At 46.8% G+C, this 13198-nt stretch overlaps 2 protein-coding genes across 6 annotated transcripts in view; both read right to left on the minus strand.

Moving 5' to 3' along the window:
• Window positions 1-8257, minus strand: part of SMS (spermine synthase) — a 53692-nt gene extending 45435 nt beyond the window's left edge. The window contains exon 1 of the mRNA XM_081793121.1: window positions 7861-8257. Within this exon, the coding sequence (XP_081649247.1) occupies window positions 7861-8242 (382 nt within the window). The 5' untranslated portion in view covers window positions 8243-8257. The remainder of the gene's footprint in view (window positions 1-7860) is intronic.
• Window positions 8258-8570: 313 nt separating this feature from the next.
• Window positions 8571-13198, minus strand: part of MBTPS2 (membrane bound transcription factor peptidase, site 2) — a 101059-nt gene continuing 96431 nt past the window's right edge. For 4 of the 5 annotated variants that reach the window (XM_081793115.1, XM_081793114.1, XM_081793117.1 and 1 more), the window contains 3 exons: window positions 11065-11166; window positions 9158-10923; window positions 8571-8842 (listed from right to left, as the gene is read on the minus strand). The gene's annotated coding sequence lies outside the window, so the exon portion shown is untranslated. The remainder of the gene's footprint in view (window positions 8843-9157; window positions 10924-11064; window positions 11167-13198) is intronic. The other variant, XM_081793116.1, reaches the window with a different exon arrangement.

Consider the following 13198-nt stretch of genomic DNA (forward strand, 5'->3'; position numbering starts at 1 on the left):
AAGAGCATTTGTGCAATGGTTTACATACTTGGTTTAAAGATTCGATTGAGGAGGTTTCCCGACTCTTCAAAAGAACTGAGCCTGTAAGTAAACTACCATGAAATGGTGGTTGGAGTGGCAGCACACACCAGCAGGCTTGGGTTACAAGTGCAGTGAGATGGCGGATTAAAAGGCTTGGAATGTGTGGGACTCCAGATACTAAACTCAGGAACAGCTTCACTGAGCACGTTTTTAAACAGATGCCCAGCCACAATCCAGGAACTTTCTAACCAATCCTTACCTGCCAAGGATTAGTATGACCGCGGTGGTCTCAATTCTAACGACAAAGCCCATAATTCCAAATCCTACCCAGGTACCGAGCCTGACATCAAAAGCTCTAACTTTTCAAAGCTATGAGACCACAGCACTTTGTTCCGTCCATCTCCCAACAAAGTACCAAAGTCCTGCGTGACCATTCAAATACAGCCCATTTCGTTATATTTAAATGCAAAGATTTCCAAGCTGCTAACTCATGCACTGCAAAACCTTCCATTATATTTAGACGAATTTCTTATGCTCATTTAATATATTTTAGAGAAAGTGAGAAGCGGGAACAGGGAAGAGCAGGGGAGAGGGGTAAAGGAAGAGAGAGATCTCAAGCAGGCTCCACACTCAGCACGGGGCCCAACACAGGGCTCAATCCCACAACCCTGTGACCATGACCTGAGCTGAATCCAGAGTCAGACATTCAACCAACTGAGCTACCCAGGTGCCCCTAAATATCAATTAACGTAAATATTAATATCTTAAGTTTTTTTCAGTTTCCAATCTGGGAAGTTAAAAAGAACATTCTATTTTTATTTGCTTCTCTCCTTGTTGGGTTGAACACCATCATGTATACTTCTATGCCACTTGTATGTTTTTTCTATATTACCCAAATATGATTTTATTTAACGGTATACTAGTGTCTAGTTATAAGACCTTTGGTTTGTTGTTTGTTAAAAATATTAAGTTTTTGCCATACATGATGCATACATTTTCTATCTTAATTTTAGCCAACTTAAAATCAGCTTTCCCCCTTCAAAAAAACACAAAGTGTCCACTGTTGGTTACTAAGTTGGAAAATGCTATCCTTAACAAATGTCACACGCAGGACTTCAGACTACTTGAAAATGCACCTCTCATTAGGTGGAGTGGAGACTGTTCCTAATGCCCAGATTATGGAGTCAATTTCTTAAACAGCTGTTATCCCTTCCACAGCACTTAAAATTATGATAGAGAACCACCAAATAACTAGATGAGGCTTCTTGAGATAAAGCACAAAGTAATTTTACCATACACTACCTCTACAGGTTTAAAAAAATGGGTGTAACTTTGGAACTACACTCTAAAAAGATTCATTATGGTTTATACAATTTTTTAATGGCAAGCTCACAAAACTAATTCCCAGCAATGTGCAATTACTCAGCCTGGAGTCAAATACAGCTTCATTAGTGCAATTAAGAATCTTTGCAGAGTTGGGGTAAAAAGAGTTTTAAAAAAACAAAAAACAAAGAGTGTGCCAAAGGAAGAGAGATTCCAGAGACCTCCCCCAAACAGTCCATAAAACATTTGCAAACAACATTCAAGTTGAAAGAATACCTAAAGGACAAAAAATACCTCACCCAGAGCTGTTCAATTCCTAGTGTGGGTGCCTCCCAGCTACTTGGAAGCACAGGGAGCATGAGACTCAAATGTGTGTTGGGGGAGGGAGAACTGAGTAGAAATGGAGAACTGAGTAGAAAAGGGATGATATGGAGTTCCGCCTTTAGCCACAAGGAGATGAGGACACACTGGAGGCTTTTTAAATGAGAAAAGGGACAGGAATCTGTTGAGTTTCTGGCGATCAAGCCCTTCCCCAAAATGGAGACAAACTGGGAGAATGTGGCCAAGAAGTGTAGCTGGGAAAATGGCTGAGCAAGGAATTGGGTGTAGCAGGTAGAATGCACAGGATTTAACTGGCTGATTGGTGCCTGAGATTGGGGGATGCCCCAGGTTCCTGATACAAGAGTTTTTTGTTTTAATGAGGATCCTATTATAGTGGTTCTGGTACGTAATTAGCATCAGAATTAGTGGAAGGAAGCTGGCTAAAAATGCAAATTCCAGAAACTCCCCCCCAGCCCAGACCATGATTTGGCCAATCTAGAAAAGGACCCCAAGCAGGCACTCCCCTCTTCACAGTCATCAGCCCCCTCAAGGCTTCATTGTTAAAGCTGGTGTTGAGGGGGCGGGGGTGTTGTTATCACAATGGTAGATAAAGTGTGATAGGATAAGAGGAATGATAATGCTGAGACAAAGGGGAAAGTTTTCTCCTCTTGAACAATAAATAGTAGCAATCAAAACTGGATTTTTTGGGGTTTCAACCACACAAAGACGATATGCTTCTACCTGAAAGCAACTTAACAAATACAAGGAAAGAGTGGGAGCTCCAAGAATGGATGGAAGGTTCAGGAAATCAAGGAGCGAAGATCACCAGAAGCCATGGGCTCAGCTGCATAGGAAATGCTGGCCAAGCCCTCTGCTCCGAACCAACCCCAGGGCAAACCTTGGAGGAAGGTAACACCCTCCCTCCCTCTAGGACTACTCATGTGTGTATAATGGAGACTTCCAAAAAGAACCAGATCAGTCACCTGGATTACAGCAATGACCTAGCTAAAAATTTACTTCGGGGATTCTCTACCCCAGCACCATTGATGTCTTGGGGTGTCAATGTTGGGGGCAGGAGGGATGCTGTCCTGTGCATCGTAGGGTGTTGAGCATGCGTCCCTGGCCTCCCCACTCATGATAACCAAATATGACCCCAGATACTGCCAAATGCCCCCAGGAAAGCACGGGGGTGGGGGGAGACAGGGTTGGGAATCACAGCCTCAAACTAAGAGGCTTCGCAGTTGTGGAATTAACAAAGGCCTTGGAATCAAATAGACAAAGCTTTCAATCCCAGCTACCACATTTATAAGGTGAAAAGCTTCAATGGGCCTATTTATTCATCTTTAAAATGGGGATAACAGGACCTACCACAGGGTTGTAGTGAGGATTACGTAAAATAAGGTGTAATGCGCTTAGGGCAATGCCTAGCCCAGGAGGCAACTAATAAATACTGGCTTTTATGTTTTCAAAGGGTGTCTGTCTTGAAGAGGAACCAGGGATATCTGCTTACAGCTCTGGCCTTGAGTGGAAACCTACTCTGCCTAAAAGAAACTACACAGAAAAGACAGTCTCCTTTCTCTCCAGCTTGTAGGGGCTCTGAACCACGGAGCTTTTGGACTCCCCAGGGGCCAGTAGACAAAATTCAGGGGGTCTGTTAACTTAGATGAGAAAAAATATGCATCCTCATTTACACTAGTTGAAATTTAGCATTTTCTTCAATTATGCTTGTAAAACCACCTATCAACTATACTGGGCTATTGTCACCAATAAAATCATTACAGCTTTTTCTTACATCACAGTTGAAATACTGACTTTCTCAGCTCTACCTCGAAATTATGGAAGTTATTAGGCCTGATGCCAGATACTGTGTTATTTAGTATGCTACTGAAGAAGCATATATTACTATGCTACATATGTAGGATTTTTTTTTTATTTTGAAAATTGTATTTTAAAGTAATTAGGTTACTTTATGCATTTAAAATTCTTACTGAGGGGGCGCCTGGCTGGCTCAGAAAGGCATGAGACTCTTCATCTCAGCGTCATGAGTTCGAGCCCCACGATGGGTGTAGAGGGGGCTTAAATAAATAAACCTTAAAAAAATATATAGCAAATTCTTACTCTGAGAAGAGCTCCAGTCTTCCCTGATGAGGGTCAAAGGCACAAAAGAAGAACTCCTACCCTAAACCTTTTTGGCCAAGCCTATAATCCCCAAGCGGCCTTCTGTTCTTAATTTACTAAACAACATCTTTGTTATAAAACTAATTTCTGAAGTGGATTAACACAAGTCACTTTTGCTCCCTACATAGAGACCAGCGGTCCAAACATGAACATAACAGCATGAGACAGGTTTCCTTACTCAGGACCCATAATGTGTGCCTTGTTTTCCCCTAGGGTACTTGAACTAGCTTTCAATCTTTACTGTAACGTCAATCGGGTCCATTTAACACTTACTAAACATCTAGGATGTACCAGAATTGTGTCCAGGATACAGACATTGGGGTCTGCCTTCAAAGATACTCCCAGCTCAGGGGAAGAAATTAGGCATGGAAAGAACTGCTAGACCTGAGGGCTGACCAGCCAGCTAGAAGACTGTTGGCTCTAACGGGGCAGGCAGAGGCCATGTGTACCACACTCACCTCTGTGTACCAAGGTAGGGGTTCTTATTTTGTGCCTTTGACCCTCATCAGGGAAGACGGTGGAGCTCTTCTCAGACGCTGCCTAGCGTCTATGACTAGGAACAAAAACCATGTGTCCTCCGCCAGCCCAGAGATGCTTAAACCATACAAACATGGGACATGTTGGTTCTTGTTAGCCTCAGCTGAGAAATCATAAAATGTTTTCTGGGTTCAAGAGTCCAATACTTTACTGACAAGATGACCAAAGATGAAGTTTTGTTTTTAGCAAAAATTAAAATTTCCTGAGTTATGTCATCAGCCACACCACTAAAGAGGCACCACCAGGCCCAACCTATAATTGCCCTTAGTGGCCCAGTGGCTGCTGGGTACCAGCTGGCTTGCACTCTTAAGTTATATGGAATCGCAATATAATAACTAAGTGGTTCAAGTTTAATTCCATTAAAATCACATCATGGAACTCGAGCATTAGGAAGGATTACTGACAAATGGGAAAAAGAACATGAATCCAGGCTCCACAGGCATTTGACTCACCCCTGAGTCACATCCACTACTCACCATGCCAAGACTAATGCCTTTTGACTCATTATCAATTAAAATAAATGTTTTTGGAGACGTCACACACAGGTGGTAGATTTCTCACCTAGTGCCCCTAAATGAAAAGTAGAACGGGGGTGCCTGGGTGCCTCAGTTGGTTAAGTGGCCAACTCTTGATTTCAGCTCAGGTCATGATCTCACCATTTGTGAGTTCGAGCCTGGCATCAGGCTCTGCACTGACAGGGTGGAACATGCTTGGGATTTTCTCTGTCTCCTTCTCTCTCTTCCCCTCCCCAGTTTGCGCTCTATCTCTCTCTTTCTAAAAAATAAATAAACATAAATTATGAAAATAAGAACTTGTAAGATCCTACTCTAGCCAAATCCCCTTATTTTCCAAGTGTATACACCTACAGGCAGCAAGGGTGACAGGTCTCCCCCCAAATCAAGTGATGGGGGAATACAATAAGAATCAGAGTTTTCTTACTCCCAGAACACTTTTGTAGGGACTCAAGAACTAACAAAGATGCATACATACACACCTCCCTCTTTAGTAGTTATTTCTTCCTAGAATTTTCTTCAGCTTGCCATCAAAACTTTTTCATCTTTGGGGTGCCTAGGTGGCTCAGTCATTTTTAGTGTCTGACTCTTGATTTCGGCTCAGATCATGATCTCAAGAACCATGAGTTTGAGTCCTGCATCGGGCCCCGAGGCTGACAGCCAGAGCCTGCTTGAGGTTCTCTCTCCCTCTCTCTGTCCCTACCCAATTCGCAAGCGCACACATGAGCTCTCTCTCAAAATAAACAAATAAACTTAAAAAAAACACACACACACAAAACTTTCTCATCTTTAAGACCAACAGATTGAGAATTAAGGATAATTGGCTAGGATTTTTTTTTTCTTTAATTAGATGCCACTTACACACCTTGCCAGCTCAGAACCTTCCAGTTTCTCCAGCTCCCTTCTAAACTGTGATATGTGCCTATGTTCTAGGTCTATGGTTCTCTCCCTCTCTAGCCAGTATCAACCCCAAGTGTTAAAGTTCTCTTGCTTGGGGCGCCTGGCTGGCTCAGTCAGTAGAACACGTGACTCTTAATCTCAGGGTCATGAGTTCAAACCCCATGTTGGGCGTGGAGCCTACATAAAAAAATAATAATAATAAATTTCTCTTTCATTTTCTTCATAGGGTGAAGGTTTCCCCCCACTTTCACAACGGAACACAGATGCCCACTGTAAGCCATCATTTCAACATAGAACACTTGAATGAAGCTGAAAGCTGTTTAAGGCTTCAGGCAAGGACACAGATGGAGAGAATGCCATAATCTTCCAGCCTCCTCCTGAGATTACCGTTCTTAAAGCCTAGAAAAACCATGCTCAGTAAGTACAGGTGAGTGTTCACAAATGCTTACTACCAAGGACACTTCCTAGACTCACCTCTTAGCAACTGGATGACCCTGAACCACTATTTCTTCCTCAGGCCTCAAGCTCATACATCACCTCTAAACTGAGTATGCAACAACCTTCAGTAACCACTAATCCCTAAAATTGGCAGGTCAATCACTCAACAAAACCTTAGCTATCTCATACCCCACACTAGCTGCAGGCCCCAATCACCATTTTATCTCCTGATTCTCTCATTTGTATGCCTTCTCGATACCCTCAACTAAGAAATGTGGGAACTAAAAAATGCTTTGTTTTCTCCAAGTCACTTCCCAACCACCCGAATACACTGACATTACTTAACAACCTTGTATGTTTTACAGCAACTCCCTTAACATTAAGCTCTATAAAGTGTGCACCGTCCTCTCCCACTTTTTTTTTCTTAACCACCGGGAAGGGAATACTCGGAAAGGCTGAGACCTAAGGCCAAATTCACATGCAGAGTCAATCAAGAAAGATGCAAACCTAGGTCTTGCTTCAAACCCTGAAAGGTTTTTTTTGTTTTTTGTTTTTTAATTAAATCTTTGCCTTTAGAAAGCCTTTAAACTTGGGGGAGAGAAATGCAAAGTGAGTATTCAAAATTTCAAGGAAAGAGAAAGTGAGAAAGTCAAGGTTTTAAGTGGGAACCGAAAAGGTTGCTCCATCCAATTTGAGGAAAACGGTGAAAAGGCGAGATATGGATGAGACGCTACAAATGGAATGTACGGGAAGCGCTGATTCAAGTCTGCAGCGCCTAAAGGTTTAAAAGCCACCAGAAAAAAGGCTGGCAGTCCTACCCCTTCCCCCCCCCCCCACACACGAGAAGCACCTAGAGAAACCATGCAAAATACCCTTCCCCTTCCTAATTCCTACACACAGCTCCAACTTTCCAGCTCTCTGTTGTGGCCGGCTCTGTGTTCCGAGCCTCCTCGATTGGGGGAGTTATAATTCCCGCGCCCAGATCTCGCCGCCCGCCCCCCCCCCCAGCAAGAATCATCGTTTCCTCTCCCGTCCCCCCCCCCCCCCGCCGTCTCTTTCCGCGGGACCCGTCTCCTACGCAGTCTGCTAAAGAATTCTGCAAGCGCCGCGCGGCTCCCACGAGGGGACCCCGCGCCCCGGGGTGCAGGGAATTTACCCGCCTCCGAGAACAGGAAAAGGTCACGCGGGCGGCCCCGCGCGGCGCACGCCCCCCGCCCCTGCACCGCCACCCCAACGGGGGCCCGCGGACGTGGGGGGTGTTCCTCCCGAGCCACGCGGCGCAAAGGGGACCCTCGCAGCGGCGACCACGCCCGCGTGGGGCGCGGGTGGGCGACCCGGGCCTCGAAGGGCGGCGGCGCCGCCGGCGGAGGGGTGCGGGGAAGGGGCCCCTCCGGGCCCCACGCTGCAGCGGGGACCGAGCGCGGGTGCGACCAGGAGCGCGGCCTCCGCCGGGTCGCCGGTCCACGCGGCCCCTCAGCGCGCTCGGCGCGGCAGCGGGAGAGACGCCGGGGCCGCGCGGGCCATCCGCATTGTTCGGCCCGCGGCGCGCGCCCCGCCTGGTCCCCGCTGGCCCCGGCCCGGCGGGGGCGGCCACGCCGGGGCCGGGCAGGTGGCGGCCGCGCGCCCTCACCTTTGGCGCCGAGCATGAAGTCGAGCGTGCTGTGCCGTGCTGCTGCCATAGTGAGGCGAGGCCCTGTGCCATGCCTGGGGGAGGCGGCCACGGGAGACTGGGGGGCCGTGCGGCGTGTCAGGCTGCGGCCGGCGGGGAGTGCGCCGCGCCCGGGAGGCCGAGGGTAGGAGGTGGGAGGGACCGCCGGGAGCGATCCGGGGCGCGGGGGCGGGGTCGGGCCCGCCTCCGGGAGGGAGGAAGCGAGGACGCCCGCAGCCCCGAACTTAGAGCGCAGGGTGTGGGGCCTCGCTAATGTAATGGTGGAAACGTGGGCGCCGTGCTCCCCGGCGTGCGTCACCAATGGCCGCTCCCGCGCCGAAGATCGGGCGGGCGCTCCCGCCATCCGTTAGGTCACCTTAGGTTTGAACAGCGCAGCACGACTTCCGGGGGGCCCACCCCCTACACTTCCCCCAGACCATCCCCCAAGCCAGGGCCCCTCTTATTTCCTGGCCAAGTCCAGAAAATCAAGCGCTAGTATCCACCCTGTAGTCTAAAAGTACTGCCGCTTTTTCCTTAACTCTTCGAATATTACAGTTAAACCCATTAGAATTATTGCCATTATTATTAGCAAGGGTCGGTTTGCATTTCAGAACCAAAGAGAAATCTCTTGGGTATTTAAGTTACCTGCGTTTGCATGAAAAATGGGAATGGTGGAGAAGCAAGTCGGAGGATAAGGCTGTTAATGTTGATTTAATTACAGATTTCAGAGTTGCTCCACCATTACGGATGCCTCTGTTCGAGGCAGTGAACCTTTCCGTTGTGGGCTTGTCTTTGAGTTGGGGCTTATGGCTGGTATTCAACACGATGTGGCAAAGGAGAGAACATCAATTTCTGCGCACTGAAGGCCTCCTTTATTCCACTGACAGTATTACTAGGCAAATGACTCCATCATCCCATCAGTCTTCTGTGAGTCTCTGGGCGTCCGGAAGCTCCACAGGAATTGCTGTAAAAGCAGGACAAAGTTTAAATCAGTGAACTCATGTACCCCCGTAAAAGCAGGAAGAACCTAGGTATTAAACTCCCCTCTCCTGCAAGCAGTCCCTAGTGGCTATTTTCCTGAGTCCTTCACCCTTCTACAAGGAACTGGGCAGTGTCTTCATAAGTGATCTTTACAAACTATACCATTAAGAACTAGATTTCCTTTTTACCATTTGCATTTACCTTTTCCCACCCACAGCCACCTGTTTGCTGCTCTGCGTGTTTTCCTTTCTTCTGGGATCCCAGGTTCTCAATTTCACGAGCTATTCTGTTGTCTCACCCTTCAGTCTCTACAGCATAGTCTGCAGCTCCTGCTGTCATCCTGGGATATTCTCCAGTTCTTGCCACTCCTCTGGAGTCAGGTCAGGGGGATACAGTTGTCCCTTGTCACACTGCAGGAACAGTAGGACTCCAAAGGTCTCAAGTGGGCTGCTTGCCAGTCAGTGGCAGGGTGGGCCTCTAGGGCATGTAACCTATGCGTTGGCACAGGGCCTCACGCTCAGAAGGGCCCTGCACTTGGTTTCTCTGCTCTCACTTTCTTGAAATTCTTAGTAATTTTGAACGAGGGGCCCCGTGTTTTTCTTTTGCACTGAGCCTGCAAATTATGTAGCCAGTCCTGCTCAGCAGCTTGTGTCCTGTGGTGCAGGCAGCAGTGGCCAGTGTAAGTGCCTCACCTTGCTTGTGCAAGGTGCGAAATAGAAATGAAATTCCTTGAGTTGCTTTGCCATTAGCTCATCGGATAGCTGTAACAAACGTGTAGTTTAACAACAATGCTTCGCAACATTAGCACAACATCAGAGATAAATGGGCCTTGAAATGGAGCCGACTTGTTGAGGTAATTTTAGGAGTTATTGTAAAGATGCTCACAATGTAGTGTATTACCTACCAATGACAGAATCCTGGCAAGATTATTAAAGGTAGGTCATGGACAGGAACCAAGGTCTTGAGGCCTCTTTAAGCGTCTCCAACTGGGCTGTGAGTACCTATTTAGATTCTGGAATGTGTTCTCATTGTCTGGGTTTTATAAGCTAGGCCCCTGGCTTGGAGGCCAGGATAAATCCTGTTACAGGATGAATAATCATTTTGTTTGTGGGAATTGTTTGTGTTACAATTGACCAGTGTATCCTGTGCAGCTTTTGTCACACCAGATAATTCAGCAACATATCCTGCAACAGAAAAGCAGGAGAAATTTACCAAACTACTGTCTGCACCCTTTTTTTTATGTTTATTTATTCATTTTTGAGGGAGAGACAGACTTCACACATACACGAGTGGGGGAGGGGCAGAGAGATAGGGTAAGAGAGAATCCCAAGCAGGCTCCAAGCCACCAGCGCAGAGCCCCACGAATTCACAGAGCTCCAACTCGCCAACCGCGAGACCATGACCTGAGCTGAAATCAAGAGTCAGACGCTTAACCGACTAAGCCACCCAAGCCCCCCACTGCCTGCACTCTTGAAACAACCTCCTAATCAAAATCTTGGTGATGGTGAAAATGTGGATATCAGGGATTCATATCCTCTGGCCTGACCTTGTCTGCTCTTGGCTGAAAGTGAAGTCTGACACAGAAAAGCAGCCCCTGCCATATGGGAACTGGCCCGGGCCATCTTCCAATGAACATAAATAATTCCCCAGAACACCAACATCAGACAAGGCCACTCTGTGACCAGGATGGGACAAGACAAAAACAAGACCACTCCGTAATCCTGTCCGAACACGGAGAACAAGTGAACCTTGTCCAAACCACAACAGTCTCCACACATCCCCTAATCCTGGCCAATAGGAGTGACTGCTGCTCCTTTACCAATCACAGCCTTTCTCTGGTCTTCCCTGCTTCTCGGGAAGATGTATGAAGACCCCCTACCGTGGAAATCCCTCACTTCCAGCCAGCATCCAATCCAGAGATCACCTGGCTTACTTAAACACTCCCCTAAAGCCCCTCCCACAGGCCCAGTCCTACGGGGGTCCTGTCCGACTCGGCTCCCCGTGATGCACGTTGTCCGTCGCTGCCAGGAGAGCAGAACCGCTTGTTCCTCTCCAGGTGTGTTCCTGTGGGCGAGAGATGGCTGGAGGGTAGTAACAATAGTGACAATAACATGAATGAAGTCTGTACTTAGAGTGAAAAATGCGTAGGTGATCCTCTTAACAAAACGCTACTTGTGTTAGATATTACTCTTACCCAAAACTCACCTTCACATGAGTCCACCTGCTTCTTCGTAGTCAGGCCAACTTGGACGTCTGCAGCAGAGCTTTTATAAACTCGGAGTCACATTGCTCAGCAACAGTAACTACCTAGAGGGAAAAAAGAAGTCAAAAATAGAAAAAGACTTCGGGTGCCTGGGTGGCTCAGTCGGTTGAGTGTCCAACTGTTGATTTCGGCTCAGGTCATGATCCCAGGGTCATGGGATCAAGCCCTCTGTCAGGCTCCATGCAGAGCATGCTGAGCATGGGGTGGAGCCTGCCTGGTCCCTCCTCTCTCCCTTTGCCCCCTCCCCTACTCTTGCACACACATTCTCTCCCTCTCTCTCTCTCTTTCTCTGTGGAAAAAAAAAATTAAAAAAGAAAATGGAAAAAGGCTCTCCAGTGAAGAGGGGAAGGTGGTGACCGTGGCAGGGAAACAGAGTGCTAACTGGAAACCTCCCAGGCTGTAAGAACCCAGAGGCCACCAAGCCTTCCTTGTGAAGGGAGGTGGGGGGCGGGGTGGGGTGGGGACCAGCAGCCCTTAGCAGCTGCACCTGCCATCAAAGCCACTAGCCTTTTGTTTAACTGTTTTATTTTTTCTGTTTTCAGCAGTTCACTTGAGACCCATGGAGACACTCTGCCTCCCTGCCCCCTGTGTGCAGCTGTGGTGAAATCACTTCCTCTCTTAAAAAAACAAAACAAAACTCTGGCCTTAGCTCTTAGGGTTGAAATGGCTGTCAGAAAGCCGTATCACTCCCCCACTATTTTTCAGATAAATGTGGGCCTGGCCCAGTAAGTTAAACGTAATGTGAATTTCTGATTAAAAAGTATGTAACTTAGACTGGTTTGGAATCTTTGACACAGCGATTCTCAACTTTGCCTGCATACTGGCATCACCTCAGGATGAGGTTAAAACCGGCTGCTGCCCGGAACCTGACAGAGGTGCCACCCAAACATGGGGATTGCTAAAGAAAAACCCAGCAGATTCCAACACAAAACTGAGTGTGCCACTGCAAAACCAAAAAGCAGTGTGAACCACAATATATACAGCTACACACCCACAAGGATAGTTCTGATATAAGTAAATACATTATGAAAGCCAGAAAGTAACAGGCGTCAGCAAGGCCATGAAGAAATTGCAGGTGGAAATGTGAAATGGTGTGGCCACTCTGTAAAACAGTTTGGCGAGTCCTTAAAAACTAAAACGTACAGTTACCATACGATCCAGCAATTCCACTCTTGGGTATGTACCCAAACAAATAAAAAACAAGTGTTCAAACAAAAACTTGTACACAATTGTATTTACAGTTGCCAAAAGGTAGAAACAACCAAATTCCCAGTGATAAATGAGCAGAGATAAACAAAATATCATTCAGTCATAGAAAGGAATGAAGGACTGACATAAGCTACAACATAGATGAACTTCAAAAACATCATGCTAAGTGCAAGATGCCAGACAAAAGGACAAATAGTGTATGATACCACTTGAAATGTCCAGGACAAGCAACTCCATAGAGATAGAAATGAGGTTAATGGTTGTGGGGGGAGGGGACAATGGGTATGGGGTTTCTTTGGGGGTGATGACAATGTCTTGTGTCTTGGAATTAGATACAGCTGGTTGTCGCCCAACATTGTACCTGCACTAAGGGCCAGTGAGTTTTTCACTGTAAAATAGCTAATTCTGTTATATAAATTTTATCTCAATTGAAAAATAGAAAAAAAGACTTGTAGCTAAACCAAGTTTGTAAAGTAAAGCTATATGGAAATTTTTTTAAGTTTTTTTTTTTTAATGTTTACTTATTTTTGAGAGGGAGAAAGAGCCTGCGAGTAGGGAAGGGGCAGAGAGAGAGGGGGACAGAGGATCCCAAGCAGGCTGTGTGTTGAGAGCAGACAGCCCAATGCGGGGCTTGAACTCAGGAACCATGAGATCATGACCGGAACCAAAGTCAGAAGTTTAACCGACTGAACCACCCAGGTGCCCCTAAGTTGTTGTTTTTTTTTTTTTTTTAAGTAGGTTTCATGCCCAACATGGGGCTTGAATTCATGATCCTGAGATCGTCACTAACTCTTCTGACTGAGCCAGCCAGGCAGCCCTGCTATATAGAAATTTTTAAGTGAACTTCATTACCTCAAGCAAATTTCA

This window comes from Panthera onca, chromosome X (genome assembly GCF_046562875.1).
Source record: "Panthera onca isolate mPanOnc1 chromosome X, mPanOnc1 haplotype 2, whole genome shotgun sequence".
NCBI classification, from domain to species: domain Eukaryota; kingdom Metazoa; phylum Chordata; class Mammalia; order Carnivora; family Felidae; genus Panthera; species Panthera onca.